The sequence below is a fragment of the Apostichopus japonicus genome, chromosome 11 (assembly GCF_037975245.1).
Source record: "Apostichopus japonicus isolate 1M-3 chromosome 11, ASM3797524v1, whole genome shotgun sequence".
NCBI classification, from domain to species: domain Eukaryota; kingdom Metazoa; phylum Echinodermata; class Holothuroidea; order Aspidochirotida; family Stichopodidae; genus Apostichopus; species Apostichopus japonicus.
Genome location: NC_092571.1, coordinates 12,067,014 through 12,084,505, shown reverse-complemented (window position 1 = coordinate 12,084,505; position 17,492 = coordinate 12,067,014). Strand labels below are relative to the sequence as shown.

Below are 17,492 nucleotides of genomic sequence, written 5' to 3'. Positions count from 1 at the left end.
TATATTTTATCCTTTCACAAACAAGAACAAAAAAAGAAAAAAATGTGATAGGTGTGTGGATAATCGGTTGGTTATAGTATCGTTAAACGAACCTTCACCCATCATATGAATATTTATATTTGCCAGGAGTGGGAGGAGCTCATCGTCGTGAGCCAGTCTTTCATCACCAACCTGCAGAATTTCATGCGTAACCCCAACGTCCACCCAGCACCGACTAAAGTGGAAAATATCGCACTCATGTGTGAGCACAGGGGCCTTATGGTGGAACCATGGAGTAACAATGACCCTAATGTTTCCAGGTGGGCAGAATTATTTTCTTCAAATTTTTTACATGTCTCGGGTTGTTTTAAATAGATCGAAGGCGGTTTGGAAATTTGTGGACGCATAAAAGTTTGCAAATGTTTGTCGACGTATCTGCTGATTTTTTGGCCACGGTCAGTTATTGAAGAATGCAGTGTTGTATTGAGTCATCAGTTGAGTCACACCATTCCTCTAACTTTGAGGAGACTTGAAAAGTGTTTTGACATATCTTCCTCGTAGAAATTGTAGAGTGACTCAAGTCACTGACTTGAGTGACTGACCAGAGTGACTGACTCGAGTGGCTGATACGAGTCACTGATTCGAGTCCCTAACACTGACCCGAGTCACTCTCTGGAGTCACTGACCAGAGTCACTGACCCAAGTCACTGACTTGAGTTGCCAACACGAGTCAGGAAAAGTACTGGGGGTAGTGACTCCACTGGGCCTAGAGTGACTCCGTTCAACTCTACAGGATGGTGATTGCTCACGGATGCTTTAGAAGCGAAATAAATTAATGTAATGGGATGTTGTATTCCATACACAGGTTTCCATTTACGGTCTGCAAAACGTTAATATGTATAAATCCTGTACAAAATAATAGACCAGAGATGTGAAAAGAGCAAGGTGTGTTTAACCGTACCGTAAATGCTGCATATTTTCAATTTTCCACAATCTGTTCATATCGTGCTGGACTATTTATAAGAATGATTGCTGATGACATAATCTGTGATTTTATTCCAAAAACATTACGTCATGGAAGGTGAAGTTGAGGCGAAAATTTCACAGGTTCAAAGATTATGAAGCAAATTAAATAAATACGTTCAATACGGTTCACTACAGTGAAAGAATCAAAGTATCATTACAGTTTCAGTTAGATGTTGCACAGTGGTATTATTCTGTCTTATTTTGCAGTTTTTTCTTACTGTGGCATTCAGAATGGGACATCCTGAAAGATCAGTTTACAGTAGACTATACCATCAGATTATTCCAGAGTAAAGATGGTTCTGTACCACAGTATCATACTCAACCAGGTACGTCAGACTATACCAGCAGGTAATTACAAAAGAGAGATTGTTGAGTACCAGACTGAACCAGGTATATCAGACTAAACAATCAGGTTATTTAAGGTAAAGATAGTTCAGTAACAGACTGAACCAGGTATGTCAGACTAAACATCAGGTTCCATATTTTCAATATGATGGTTCAGTACCACCATGTAAAACTCATACAGGCAGCATACTTGATTTGCCTCTGATGTCTCCATAGAGTTTAATGTTCCTACCTAAATCACTCTAGCACAACCTCCCTCCCCTCCCCCCCCCAACTTTTATATCCTGTGCACACCACTGGTTCAGTATCATAATATCAGACTCAGTCCTCCACAAGGTAAGTAAGTCATCATCATTATCCACATTTAAACTAGTTTCATCCAACATAGAATCAGGCAGTACATACCTCAGTTATTGCAGACATTCTTCTGTTACATCATTAAAATCTCACATTTCTTTATTTTTTTATCCTCATTCCTAACAGAGGTTTGCCAGAAGTGTCTGCAGGTCATTCAAGAGAGCTGGCAGAGTGGCAAGTACGTGTTCAACGGCGCAAAGCTATACGTACGGAAACTCACCCGGGACGACCTGGAAGCCGAGGTCCTGAAAGAATCCAAACAAGATCCAGATTACCATGTAAGGACAAAGACCCACCCATCCAATCTTGGAATGGGTGGAAAGAAATTTAAAACTACCATGACACATAAATTTCTCCAAACATCCTTGTCATGACAATAAGTGGTTAAATTTAAGTTTGTATTTGCCAATGAGGCCGATATGAAAATAACCAGAAATTTGTTCCAAACTTGTTTCAAGCCTTTGGTCTTGCAAATGGAAGAATATCAAACTGGTCTTTGGAGTATTCGTAGTTTTACGACCTCTATGAATAGCAATTATTGGGATATGGCTCTTGATTTGTATTTCTAGTTCATAGACACTGATTCAACAAAACACTTTGTGGAGAAAAGTTCTGTTTCGTCAAGTGGATGACCTCGCCCAGAAATACTCATTTCCTAAAACTTTTGTCGATTTAATGCCCCAAAAAATAGAGAGTTTAAACATCTTGGATGCTTTGTAAGGTATTGTCACTTTATAAAATTGTTGAATTCCTTGCAATTTTTTTGCTTAGTGTTGCTTTGTTCCAGTAAGTACAAGGTTATAGTAAACAACTGCATTAAACTTCAATGGAGTTCTTTCCTGTTCGACGATGTGAGCTGCTGGTGTTGTACTACAATCTATACCATTATGATTTTTTCTTTTAATCAACAGGATCATGCTCCAAAGAAACAAAAGTTGTCGGAGAGTCTTGAAATCTTTGACGGACAAAGAAGAAGCTCGAGACACCGGAGGGTGCGAGGGGAGAAGGAAGTGATAGCTTCATCCACAAATACTTTAAAGGAACTTAAGATTAAAGTGAGAAACACAACTTAACCTTATTTTTATTCTTCTTCTTCTTTCCCCCTCCCCCTTTTATATGAGTTGTTCTTTCTGTTAACATATTTTATGACTGGTCTTTAAAAAAATTTATGTTTATACTGGAATGAATAAATAAATCAATTGCAATAAAACTTTCCTAGTTCCTACTGTCTGGTGGGAGCATACTTGTCCATTAAAAGGAAAAGTCAAATACCCTGAAAACATATAAACCTATTTATACTTTGAATCTACCGAAACTTGCATCATACACAATGAAATGAACAATAACTTCAAAGGTTTGAATACATTTTTATGAATGTAAACATTAGCAAATTGGTTTCGTGGATGAGTCAAACAGACATTTTAACGGCTTAGATCTCGTGAACATATCGAGCAGTATATACAGGGAATGAAGTAAGTGGTAAAATTTAGTGTCGCTTTTTTGAAGGCATTGAATTTGTTTTCTCTTATTGAGTACAGTGCTATACTTCCTGTGTAGAAAACTGCTACCCATCTTTACAATTGTAAAGCAACTTGACCATTCTGTAAAGCATTTTACGATGCGATACCGGTAAAATTATTCCCTGATAAACTTAAATTTTGCATAGCCTTAGCCAGAATGGTACAATTGTAGGAATCTACTGCAAATGCAGCATTTGTTAGATGGTTAGATGTCGGAATATTTTCAGAATTCAAACATTTTTATTTAACCATTGTTTTTTTACATTACTGGATGTCAAAATATTGTCAGTGCTGTTATATGAACTGCATATAATAATATTTAATTATATATCATATTAGATTTGAGGGAATAAGAATCCAGTATTTGAGAGATCGTGAGCCAAAGTCCTCACCACTAAAAAAGCTGCCAGATTTTTGAAAGGTTTTGGACCAGGAGCAGTTTACACTTTTATCTGCAGATGTTTTCTTCATTCTAGAAATCCACAAGGGTGCCAAAAGAATGGATAGATTACTGTCCAACATTTAGGGGATTAAGGAAGTCTAAAATTTCAAACAAATTCATTGGTTGAACTCCCATCTTGATTACTCATTCCATTGCTGAGATATGAAGTTTATTCATTTTATTTCAGAAAAATCAATTGCACAATACTTTGTGATGTCATACATGGACAACACCACACACTGCCTTTTGTTTTCTTTTTCTTTTTTATCCATCATTTTTCACTAATGCAATGAGGATCCCTATACAAATGGAATAACTGTTAAGTTGTCATAAAAGTCATTTTTATTTTCATTTCTTCATTCCAGTATAAAATATGAAATTTATAAAGAGGAGTCATAAAATACTTTAACAGGAAAATAACTAATATAAAAGGAAAAGTAAAAAGTTAAGATGATAGGATAGGATATATAAAACGTATGTATTGTATTTATGCTCCATGGCCAACTGCCTTGCATAGCCATTATGTAATTTGATCTAGTGTTTACCCCTTTTATTACATTTACTTTCAAAAATCTGATAAGGTAATATTCAGGAGTTCTTCTCATATCAAAGTCATCTCCTCTCTGTGACAGGTAATGCATGCATTCAGTGTACCTCCATTCGACCAGACCCTGGTCCTCAACGGGAGAGTCCTGGGTCCCGACGAGGCCACCTTAGACGCTCTTCAAGTGGAACCAGAGAGTGTCATCTGCTTAAAAGTCGACACCAACATGAGCGAAGATGCTCTGAACCTTCAGAATATTCTCAGAACAGGTAAATAGTTTTTGGGGTTTTTCAAAGTATGTAGATCCATGGAAACTGGATATTTAACTACAAAAGATGCTATTTTGTTTTCTTTCTAAGTTATATGATAAAAAGAAGTCATTATCTTTCAGAAAAGTTGCACTGTCATTCAAGTCTACCCTTGCCAAATTGTATTTAATAGGACAGAGGTTTCCTTTCACCTTAAGGGACTAGGTGTTTACATCAGTGTTCATTATCTCATAATGTCATGTGTTTATATGTATGTATATATATAGATATATGTATGTAGATATACATAAATATATATATAGATTCATGTATATATATATATATATATATATATACATGTATATATATATAGTAACAATGTGTGGTATTTGATGTAAAACCATTGAAACTCAAGATATTAATTTGTTTACCAAGTGACTGGATAAAGAAAAGTCACACTGTTTCGTATTTCACCAAAGTTGCATTTACATTTTATTTTATTTTTTTTATTTATTTTTTTGTGACAATGTGAAGTCTTACCATATTTGTGAGAGAAGAAGTTTCCATCAATCTGTTTAAAGTAATGTTTACTTCAGCATTTAACCGTCTAATATCGCCATGTCAATGTGTATATATATAAATATATATATACCTACATTATTACTACTATTACAATGCCATGAATTTACTTCCGTTTTCTGTTCCTCAGATAGTTCAAATGATGCTCCAGAGTCTGGCTTTAAGGGTAAGGTCATTTCTGGTCTCTTCATTTTCAAAAAAAAAAATTTCAAATTATCTTTAGCATATCTAGCATTTTTGGGGTCACTGTATGATCCCTATAACTCATCTAGCCACAACTGAGTGGCTGACGTCATCAACATTACTGAGCTGGAAAACAGTACCTTTTGTTTTGCTCTTGCATTGGTAAACATTTTATTTCTTGAAAGTCTATATGGTGGAAAAAGATCTTCCTTCGAAATCTCTGCATCAGTAAACGAATAAGATCCTCGAATACTCTTGCAGTTATATTGATTCCTCTTTAAACAAGTAACTTATCATTGTCACGGGTAAGGTAAAACTATTCGACTGGACAACGTAAATACTCGGATGGCGTGTGTCTTTTTTATGAGCTTTATTTAGTCCTCTTAACCAGGGGCAAAAACCCTGAAACAAAACGTAAAATGTACGCATTGTATAAACAAATATTGTATAACCAAACACGAATACCACGCCCTGACCTGCTTTACCTGCATTTTATGCAAATTAATCTAAACAAAGACTTGCACAAAATTCCATTGATGCCCGTAGAGCAATCAGTGAATTAAACAAAGCATATACTAGAATGTCGTATGTTACTAATTTGAACTTCATGAGCAAAACAGACAACAAATGAATATTCATCAGTAAATTTATCCAACTGCACGATAGTCGTTAGACTTGCGTCAAGCATACTCGTGACAATCATTACAGTGTTGGTTTTGTTCTTCTATCTTTTCTCAGGGACAGGGCTTCTGTCATAACATCAGCAAACTTCTTCAGAAGAAAGAAAGATTTCAATACTACTCTCATATTTGTGATCGGTTAAAAAACTTCTTTGACGTGAAATCAACCCTTCATCTTCATCAAGCTCTGTGCAATCTCTAACTGGAAGCTGTACTGTATGTTGCATCAATCAAAAAGACTTGCATTTTTCTTTGGGATTGGAAGTTTTATTATTATTTTTTCTGGGGGGGGGGGTGGGGGAGAGGTGAGGGGTGATAGTTTTGTGCATAAAAGAGTGTTCAAGGTTGAGGGAAGTAGGAAGAAGGAAGGGGGGTAAAGTGTGGGTTTCCTGGGTGGGGGGATTATCTGTTTCTTGTGGGTTAACTTTAAAGGGATTAACCTAGAAATCTTGATATTAAGTAAACCTATAAGTGTACAAAATCTCTATAGACTTAATAAAGATGTACAAAAGCACAAGTTTTGAAAACTAAATACCAAAAATTCACTTAAACATCTCTTTTTCGTCTAAATGCAATCTCTTTTTAACAACATTTAATGTGGACATCAACTCATTTTCAGAAGTGCTGATTACCCTAAGAGGGTGATCACATAAACTACAAACGTGTGTGCAGAATTATGTATAGACACACACACTCATATGTTGTATATATATGTATGAGCAGCAAGCCTTTTCAGCTCAAAGGAGCAAAAATATAGCATTTTGAAAGCAAGACTAAGCATGGATACAGTGGTCAATGGTGAGACTAACGTGGCATCATAGATGTCATAAAAAGTTTGTTTGTTGTCTCATTCTATATACGTAAATGACCAAAGGAAATAATAATTTATATATATATGTGGAATTTATAAAGAAATTTGAAAAGAGCAAAAGATGATATTTAGCTTCGATTGGAAAAGGCACTCTGGTGATTATACGTAAAGGAAGAACTCACGTTGCTTGGCTTGAATTTGTCAGGATTTAGACAATTACTAGCTTTTAGTGTGTAGAACTTGTCTGGTTTATACTATGTAAGATAATACTTGTGAAATATGTATCATATGAAATAAACATGATGTTTTCTCCGTAATCAGACTGGTATTGATAAACACGGTAATCACAAATGTGCATTATATGAAACCTCTGTCTGCTGTCTGGACAACATTATCAGGCTGGTATCGATAAACACTGTAATCACAAATGTGCATTATACAACACCTCTGTCTGCTGTCTGGACAACATAATCAGGCTGGTATCGATAAACACTGTAATCACAAATGTGCATTATACAACACCTCTGTCTGCTGTCTGGACAACATAATCAGGCTGGTATTGATAAACACGGTATCAATAAACACAGTAAACACGGTAATCACAAATGTGCATCATATAAAACCTCTGTCTGTTGTCTGGACAACATAATCAGGCTGGTATCGATAAACACTGTAATCACAAATGTGCATTATACAACACCTCTGTCTGCTGTCTGGACAACATAATCAGGCTGGTATTGATAAACACGGTATCAATAAACACAGTAAACACGGTAATCACAAATGTGCATCATATAAAACCTCTGTCTTTTGTCTGGACAACATAATCAGGCTGGTATCGATAAACACTGTAATCACAAATGTGCATTATACAACACCTCTGTCTGCTGTCTGGACAACATAATCAGGCTGGTATCGATAAACACTGTAATCACAAATGTGCATCATATAAAACCTCTGTCTGCTGTCTGGACAACATAATCAGGCTGGTATCGATAAATACGGTAATCACAAATGTGCATTATACAACACCTCTGTCTGTTGTCTGTACAACATAATCAGGCTGGTATCGATAAACACGGTAATCACAAATGTGCATTATATGAAACCGCTGTCTGCTATCAAACAACTCTCTCTGTTTAATTATGTTGTTGATGCAAAGTTATGCTTCTCTTTTCTATCTCTAAGTCTTATTTTTCATGGAGTGGGGCCGGGACAGGGGGGTGGGGGAAGGCTATTGCATATGCAAATAATATGTAAAGTAGTGATGGTAACACAGCAAGAAGGAAACATTTCGTCATATTGATGTGAAGTTTTTTTTCTTCTGCTGGAAGGTGAAGTCTCTGATCTCTGTGATGTTGAGTAAGATCTGCTTTTCTTGTAAAAAGATAAAGAGAAAGTCTTGTAAAAACAATCAGTTTCGTAAGTAAAAGTGTAAAATAGTACATACATGTATATAGCTATTTATACGTATATCTATACAAGAAATAAAGTATATTTTGAGTTGCCAAAACAAAAAGTGAAAATAGTTGAGACGAGCGGTTTTGATTGCATGTTAATGTATCTCTGTAATTGTCATGTTTAGTATAGACAAGCTAACAAAGGTGTCACAAAATAAAAGTAATTATGAAAATAATCAAGAATTGTCAAATTAAGGAAAGGTTTTGAAATAAAAATAAATAAATTCACCAGGATGTTGACAGTGAAGTCGACTTGTTATACTTTACACATTTATCAAAATTTAGGAAAATTATGTGATAAGGAGAAAATTATGAATATACCAACTTTGAATTGACTCATATGTTGCCAATTTAAGAGGCATAGCATTAGGTGGTTCATAGAACCAGGGCCTAGGCCCCCTAATGTCTGTTGGCCCCACTAGGGTTTGTACTTAAGTTTGGTGCAAACGGATCACAACTGCCAGTCATTCGTTTGCACGAATAAAGGAATGAGTAACAACATACCTATGCCTTAGTCTGTTTTATTTCATAAACTAGTGGTGTTTCTTGTTGGCAGTTCAATGTCATATATAGCATGATGCAGTGTCTGTAATGTTACATTTATGCCTTTGCATCCAGTGCAGATTAGATGCAGGTAAGGGGTGAGGTGACCATATTTTGAATCTGGCACAAAATGTTGAAGGTGGAATGTTTGGCCTGGGGATGGAGTCTAAGGGGTGGGGCTGTCCCCCTCCCCTTTGAGAAAAAAAGTGCTAGTCTGGTAGAGTACCTGGATAGGCCTACCCTACATTATAGTAGTTCTTGCTTCGATTATCTGTGCGAGGCATTTGTGTACATCTATTTTGTTTTCTAATATACGTGTAATTAAAAGTATAACAGGCAGGAAGGTTGATCATGCAACGTTTCTAAATTTGTTGTGAATAAACTTGTATTTTTGCAAATTTCTGTGATTGGGACATTTTTGGGGCTACTTGTTAATCGGGGACTAAACATTGGAATCGGGGACTGTCCCGAAAGTTGGGGACTGTCCCCAGAAATCGGGGATGTCTGGTCACCTTAGGAAATGGGAAAGGGCCACAATGCTCAATCTTGAACCACCACACCGAAAATATAAGGCACACCTCTGGTAGCATGCATTTGAAATTATTAATAAAACCCCACTGATTTAATTAGAAATGGGAATGAAAAGATGGTATATAGTGCGATTTGTTTAATATCATTGCGTGTATGGGACACCATTTTGTTTTGTCAAGATCTAGCCACATTGTCATAGTTGGTCCAAGTTTGCTCATTTTGTATCAGTAAAGCGAGAAGCAAAAAACAGCACTATGCAGAGGGGAATATCTTGGTTTAATATCAATAATCTTTGTTTGGATCGAGTTTCATTAGAATGATGATGGTTGTACTCTGCACAGAACTGCTATACATATTTGCAGTCGTGAGTGGGGTAATTTGCAAATACTTTGTGTAATATTTTGATAAGCGATAGGCATGCTGTTCTCTGAGCTGTTATGAATAAAATATTTCAAGTGTTCTATAAGAAAAGCGTAGTAATAAGTTTTCAGTGCCTTTTCAATAATGCAATTTTAAGATGCTTTATGTTGCCTAACAGCCAATAGTAATACAGACTATTAAGCCTAACCAGTTGGTGGAGCATATTTTATATTCCTTAAGCTTGTCAATGGTCACATTAAGCAGCATTTGTGGATAGAATCTAGAGCTTTTTCAAAGCCTTCATCATCACATTACAATGAAGTTTCGTAGCTTCAAGCAGGTATCAAGTTTGATTTTGGCTTCTAGAATCGTGCCAAAGACAGAAGTATATCAATATGTTGCCTAACAGTCAATAGTAATTCGGACTATTGAGCCTAACCAGTTGGCTCAGCATATTTTATATACAGCTTGGTACTGTACTAGGTTTACCCGCATTAGGCCAGACAGTCCGGCAATTTAGAGCACAGCTGTCTTCCATCCAGCATGACCACTCACCGGACACATGTATGTCCAGCATTTCTAATGGCCCTGGATCAATTAGGGGGTTCAACAGGGGTTCCCATTGACAACTGTATCAGAAGGTGGGTTTTTTCTGAATTTTTTTCCGCACAATAAAACAGCTGAAGTGAAATGATATACACCATAATTGTTTGTTACATGAGATCTTTTCCAATCATGCAGAAGAATTAGCCAGGTGATTGGACATTGTTGTAACCCGATCCCAGAATCTTGCTACGAGGCAGCAGTTTGCATTTAACATGAAAATCCTTGTCCTTGTACAATAGCAATGCAGCATATGTGAAACTTTAAGACTTTTTGTTGTTAGTATTTGCTTAGACTTGTATGACATTTATATGCTATGGAAATAGAAAAGTTGTCTGAGTGACAAAGTTTGTCAGAAATTGTTTGAACTTGTTTACAGTTAGCTTCATCAATATGATAATTATATGTTAAACAAAATTCTGTAAACACGATTTCGTTAAAAAGTGTATGAAACCAGGCAATCAAATGCAATATATTGCTTTAAGAAAATGAAATACATTTTGATGGTTTGAAAGAGACCAATGTTATTCATTCTTCTGTATGCTGGACTCTGCGATTCCATGATAATAGGACTTGGCGTACAATCGGTACTGCCTTTCTCTTGTAATGACATTTTGAAGGGTCATTTTCCTATATCTGTGGTCATAGAAACTGGTAATTTATGTGTCAACTGTTATTTCTTCGATGCTGACTCAAGTGCAAAAGGCTGAGTGAAAAGGAATATTTTTTCCAAAAAGGAAGGAGGAAGGGCCATATTTCTTTTTTAGAGTATCAATTTGTATACATGGACTGCAGCCGACAGTCCAAATATTATTGTATTTTTTTCTGTCTTTGGAACTTTTTCTTTGTTGAGTATTTTGAGTACAATCCACACACTCACATAGGGGTAGTTCTAAGGTGATACCTTCATATGATGTTAAAATCATGCATTTTTCGACCGTTTGCAAAACCAAAAGTAAGTGCATGGGGCCAAACAAGGATGCGGTCGGGGATGAGAAACATGTTATACTTTTTTCTTTTCTTTTTGGCCTTATCACTCCATGTCCAATATTAATAATGTTCTTTATGTTAATAATACTGAAAGGAAAAAAAAACCTAACAATTGGAAGTATTAGTTTGTTAATGTGTCACATCGATACTACAATTCTTCTGTCAAGTGGTGTACCAAGAATGGTTGGCACCAGAGGCAGCTCCTTCCTTTGTCACCACAGGCATGGGATGTCATCCTTGGCAAATAGTCTTGTTCATATATTGTTAGTGCCCAAGTGACACCTTCATTGTACTAAATTCATGGGCAGAGGAGCTGCTTGAGAGAGAGGCCACGTACAAGGGGGAATAACTATATATATCTATCTATATATATATATATATATTATATAGATATATATATAGATATATATAGTTATATATATATATATAGTTATATATATATCTATATAATATATATATATATAAATATATATATATATGTTTATATATATATATATATATATATATATATATATATGTGTGTGTGTTTATGTATATATGTTTGTACAGAAAGGTATATATAGGCCTACACATACACACATGAGGTGTACATTGGGATATAAGTGATGCTTTCAACTGGCGAATAAGTTACATCCTAATCTGCTAACAGCAGTTTTACAGTGAAGTCAAATAAAGTCGGAATTAAATCATTAACATGCGCAGGAGGGTCGCCTGATATGGGGGGAAGGGGGGTGGAAGATGGCAAGAAGAGATGAGAAATACATCTGGGATTTAACATATCAAATTAGAGGGGATTTGTTTCAGGGGGTGTGATGAAACAAACTCAAAATAATACAGAAGAGAAAAATACTTTTAATATTTTCTTTTATTTTCGTTTATCTTGAAGACAACAGCACCAAAACTGTCTTAAAGGTTTGACCTCTAATTAATGGACTAACCTTTGTACACACTGCTGTCCGAAAACAAAATAATCTTAAGATGTGTCTTATAGTTTCAAATCTCTTAGCATCGTAAAGTGAATTATGAATCTAAAAGTCAAAAGCGAGCAAAATTTATATTCACATAAACTCATTGAAAAATGTAGAAATCATGTTAGGTAAGGATTTGATTTTTACATAAAATGACTAAATTATGAAATTCTGTAATATTCATAACTCATGATAAAATGTTTGAATTTCATGATTGCATAATTTGAATAATACTTTTGGATATGTGGAAAGACTTTACAGTGGAATGTTATGTCAATATATAGTAACAACTAATCTATTTTAAAAGGCAAGGTTCAGTCCTGATGCCAAACCAAAAGTATAATCACTTGGTCTTCTCCATGTTCTCATCACACTTATGTCGAGTTCGAAAAGAATTGCGGATCGTAATTTATGGATAAATGAGACTCGCATCACTGAGTCAAGACAAATTACCTGTGATATCATTTAATCGTAAGACTATGATCGAAGAAAACAAAAGGATTGGTGAATTGATGGAAATCTTGATAATGGAGAATTTTTTCAGCGGATTTACTTCATAATTTATGCATATATGTTCTACAATTGCAAGGTTTGGAATGCTTGATGACGTGTAAAAAGATCAAGTAGCTTGACACCCCTCCACCTCAACACCCTTTTCCATTTCTTAAAGCAACAGTCAGTGGGCCACTTCATGAGTGCAACTGGATATGTGCAAAGCAAAATCATTGGCGAGATGAACAAGAAATCTACCAACACATTTTGGTTAATTAGTTCTCACATTATTCATTAAATATATGTGTTCACGTCTCACAACAGTATTTTAAACGATTTATTATCGTACAGTATTGTAACGAGTCATTGTCGTACAGTATTGTAAAGAGTCATCTTCGTACAGTATTGTAAAGAGTCACTATCGTACAGTATTGTAACGAGTCATCTTCGTACAGTACTGTGACAAGTCATTATTGTACAGTATTGTGACTAGTCATAATCATACACTAATGTAACGAGTCATTATCATAGTTTTTTTAACGAGTCATCGCACAGTTTTTAACAAGTCATTGCATTGTAGCAAGTCACTATCATACAGTATTGTAACAAGTCATGATGCAAGTTACTTAATTTCAAAAGTGAAGTTACTCAGATAATAAGTCTGTCAAGTTTTCCGCCATAGAGATCTACAACACAGCAACACAAGTACTTGTTATGAACATTAGGTTCAGACCTTGACATGAACTTGTAAAAAAAATTAGTAAATGACTTGATATTGTAGTTGCATAATATATCCTAGACACTACCAATTCAGATCTGAAGTCAAGCAAATATAAAACACTGAATGGAGATGATTGATATAAGCATGAATCATCTCAATACCTTATGGGACTGCACCAAGATATAAGCTAACGGGACACTAGCTTGACTGTCACATGACCCGACCCCAAGCTATCACATGCAGGTGCTCAAGGGAAAATGATGAAAGAGTTTATTATGTATAATTAATAAATCATAATAATGTTGGTCAATGTAAACAACTTTTGCAGAAAATTATTTATAAGAGGATCAACCTTTTTGTCACGCCTTTGGGAAGGACCAAAATAAATATGAATGACCCATGATAAAAATAATAATTATAATAGTCATAACTTGACATAATCTTACTTCTTTTTTATAAAAATTATATTTACAAAAAAACATGATCAAGGACTGAAAGAACTGTTTTGGTAACCATAGAAACGATTCCTCTATTGCACATTAGCTGCTACAGTAGTTTTGTCTTCATAATCACTTCCTGGACATTTTATCTATTCTTCATTTTCTCATGGAATCTCTTAAAATGTTCCTTTTCAAGCTTAGTCATAATTTTATTGAGAGCGTAGATTTCCTGGCGCGTGCGAGCCCTCTGAATCTCAAATTGGGTCTGAATGACGTTCTTTTCTTTTTGTTTCTTTTCCTGGTCCTGAACTTGTCTTTTCTTCTTGTTCTCCTTCTCCAAAGCGGCGAGGCGTTGTTTAATCGACTGCTGGCTCTGCAGTAGAAAAGAAATGAGGTTAAAAATGACATAATTAGGGCAATTCTCATAATAAGGTTTCAAATGATGAATATAACTTAAATGTCATTAATGTAATTGTCTTTGTATGTATTGTGTATCTCGACAAGTTGCACAGTATTTGCAGAAAACTCCTAAAGTAATAATAGCTACTGCACGCTGTGTCTGCAAAAAGACTGTTCTAAAATGTCATCGAATAGGAATGTGTAGCATCTTGCTCTGAAGTAACAGATGGGAATAATAATAATAAATAAGTTCTTAATATAGTGCCAAATACCAAAAGGCCTCTAGGCGCTTTACAAAACCTAAAACAAACAGACAGAGAAATCAAAGGAATAAGAAGTCTAGAAAACACATAAACGAAAATCAAACAGTATGTAAAATACGAACACAAAAATCTTAAAACATGAGAAGGCCATAAAACAGACAAAAACCTATAAAAAACAAAGGATAAGCACATTAAATAGAGTTATACAAAAGTAACAGTCTAGATAAAACCACAAGTAAATAAACGTGACAAAATCACGTAGAGAATCTAAAAAGATGTGTTTTTAAAATTTTCTTAAATATGGCGAGAGATTTGGGAAGCAAGAAGTAAGTTGTAAACGTTAAACTTCAGGTAATGAGACAGATTCTTTAATGATTATTAGCAGTTTAATTTTAATTCCTTTAAAAGTCATGACAAATTGGGTTTCATTAGTTGTTCTTGGTATCCAGAATGAACTAGTACATGCTCTGATCTGAAAAGACCAAATCATGGTCAAGAAAGTTTTCTGATTGTATTTTTGTTACAACTTTGTTACAACAATCTAATAACTCTGACACTTTGTAAATTTGTTTTTAATCTATCAAGATATAAAGGGGGGCCGCATACAGAGCGGGAGGCCCGAGTTCGAATCCCGGTGGAGGCTGGAAGTTTTTCACTGTTCTTGATTTTCCAACTCATTAGGATTTTCAATTATATATATATATATTATATGTCATAAGGTTTGGTTAACCTACACAGACCAAACTCTGATGCTGGTATATTTACATAACCGGTGCATTACTAGTGACTACAATTTCTGAAAGGTTAAAGTAAACGTACCGTGAGATCTGCAAGACTTGGAACTATTTCATATCTGTCCAAGACCAACGGAGTAGGGGACGTCGGTGGCGCACACGGTAACATGCGTCCACACTGAGTGATGTAACCGGATTGTTTCTCAGATTGGAAGATTTTCCGTAATTTTATCTTGATGGCACCATCGGTAGTGGAAGAATTAGAATCCTTTGACGATTCATAGATGGCACGTAGTTTGGCTTCTTGCATAACGTTACCATTGACCCTGTCGTCACTCCCCTTCCTGAGGGTGTGTTTCGAACTGGAAGTTGAATTAATATTTAAGTTTGGTTTATTGAAATATTCGGAATGACCGGCGAGGCTGAACTGTATCTGCTCCGTCTCGTTCGATGATTCGGGAAGGCGTGTGTTCTGCTGCCGTCTCCTCTGTTTGGTAAATCGATGGCTAAATGTAGGAATAACTTTACTGGTAGCTGGTTGGAGATGATCGGATGCTGTTTCATCGTTGCTTGATATTGACTGTTTTGTAGATGGTCGAGCTTTGAATTTCGAACGACGTTTCCGCGATCTTGACCTCTTGGCTTTGTAAGTTCTGTTTGTGTCTGTTAAAGAGACAAAATGAAAATACACCATCTTTTTATTTTACTGATACTAATAAATTTAATCATAAAACACTCATTTTCAAGTTTTTCCAAGTATTTTGAAACAAGAAACAGGTTAACAGGAAGTCTAAAAATAAACAAAAAATGTGAAATGAACAATTGTCAAACCTGTAACAGTGATGAAATCAAAAGTCATTATTTTCAGGCCTACGGTTGATCTGAAGAGCAGTTGACACAAAACAACTGCTTAATAATCTATTTGAACTAAATTGAGACGTTAATCAAATATTAATCAAGGCATACTTCCTCCATTGAAGAAATTACTCAATAAATTTGTCTCCTAGAACGTGACTAGGTCTGAAACCTAGATGGTTACAATTAACCGAGAATTGAGTCGATCTTCAACTGTACTGACTCTTTGAAAACCCTGCATGCAGAATGGTACAGGATGTATACTGACCTTTGACCCCTTTAGCTGGTGGCAACCGCTGAAGCTCAGTTAAGGGTGGTACTGTTGCATACGCAGCATCGGTGGCAATGTCTCCTTGTGAAATATGCAGATGAGGATTCGTCCACTTAGATTTCTTGGCTTCCGGACTGGCAAGGTTTGTTTGACTATTGATGGAGTTGTTTGATATTCTCGCTTTCGCACTAGCCGCAAGTCGCTGGAGCAACCTACAGTTTGTGAAATTGCTCTCCTTCATCGTAGACTCTGTAACTCCATTAGAGAAGCTAGAACTGCCCGTTGCCTGTGAAATATTTAACCTCTGAATATCTGGGAACGGCTCGTTTGTAAGGCATCCTCTATTTGTGGAATAGTCATTATTTTGAGAAATAAGCAATCTTGCACTTTGAACCCTGCTACTGTAAGGTCGAGGAGCAAACACAATGGGTCGACTGATGGAAACAGCGGACATTGTCGCTTCCCTGTGTATTACTGATGCACCTGCCATTGTTGAGGTGAAAATACCTCAGACGGGCTTGATGATCAAACTCTACATATTGAATGCTGGCCTGACCCTTTGGGTACAATAACATCAAGAAATTATTCAAGCCGAGAGGCTTTCATCAGTCGTACAATCTTCCCAAAATCAGCCTGAAGTTCAATAATAACCTGATCTGCTATTTGACTTAAGTTGTCTTGCAAAGATGGCCCACTTGGTAACCTGCAGGGCTTTTGTAATCTAAATAGCTTGTCAAGTCAGTTAGGCTGCTGCATTGGAGACGCCTGAGTTAGGCCTACAGTAGGGTTGCTCGCCAAATTTCCTCACGATCTCAATTTCGATATAGCAGTAAGTAGTAGGCTAGTAGTATAGTACTTAGTACTACTGTACTGGCCTAGAGCCACATTCTGATGAGTATTGGCGTTTCAGCTATAAATGTCTGAATAAGATGCCTCAAAAACTGGTACCGTCTTTTAGCTCAGCAACCATTGTTCAATTAGAGTGCCGCTTTCGTATATTCAACCAAATAAAATCTCCAATCAAGTTCTGAGTACGAAATGATTACATGATTGGGCAACGAGAAGATTCACATCGCATATATCGTCAATACACTTCCGTATAGCAACTGACATATAAACAAAGCGTCTAGATACCATGGTACCCGGTC

At 35.9% G+C, this 17,492-nt stretch overlaps 2 protein-coding genes across 3 annotated transcripts in view; one reads left to right on the top strand and one right to left on the bottom strand.

The window, feature by feature from the left end:
* LOC139976110 (ubiquitin carboxyl-terminal hydrolase 48-like) overlaps positions 1 to 6,190 on the top strand; it is a 30,945-nt gene extending 24,755 nt beyond the window's left edge. For both annotated transcript variants that reach the window (XM_071984550.1, XM_071984549.1), the window contains exons 21-27: positions 127 to 299; positions 1,213 to 1,331; positions 1,834 to 1,985; positions 2,619 to 2,762; positions 4,302 to 4,482; positions 5,171 to 5,206; positions 5,962 to 6,190. In XM_071984550.1, coding sequence (XP_071840651.1) covers positions 127 to 299; positions 1,213 to 1,331; positions 1,834 to 1,985; positions 2,619 to 2,762; positions 4,302 to 4,482; positions 5,171 to 5,206; positions 5,962 to 5,981 — 825 coding nt within the window. In that variant the 3' untranslated portion in view covers positions 5,982 to 6,190. The remainder of the gene's footprint in view (positions 1 to 126; positions 300 to 1,212; positions 1,332 to 1,833; positions 1,986 to 2,618; positions 2,763 to 4,301; positions 4,483 to 5,170; positions 5,207 to 5,961) is intronic.
* A 5,858-nt stretch (positions 6,191 to 12,048) lies between these two features.
* LOC139975959 (uncharacterized) lies at positions 12,049 to 17,433 on the bottom strand. The gene is made up of 3 exons (XM_071984268.1): positions 16,342 to 17,433; positions 15,304 to 15,881; positions 12,049 to 14,195 (listed from the first exon to the last, which is right to left on the bottom strand). The coding sequence occupies exons 1-3, from the start codon at positions 16,832 to 16,834 to the stop codon at positions 13,968 to 13,970; spliced, it is 1,299 nt and encodes a 432-aa protein (XP_071840369.1). The 5' UTR covers positions 16,835 to 17,433; the 3' UTR covers positions 12,049 to 13,967.
* Between the last annotated feature and the right edge of the window lie 59 nt (positions 17,434 to 17,492).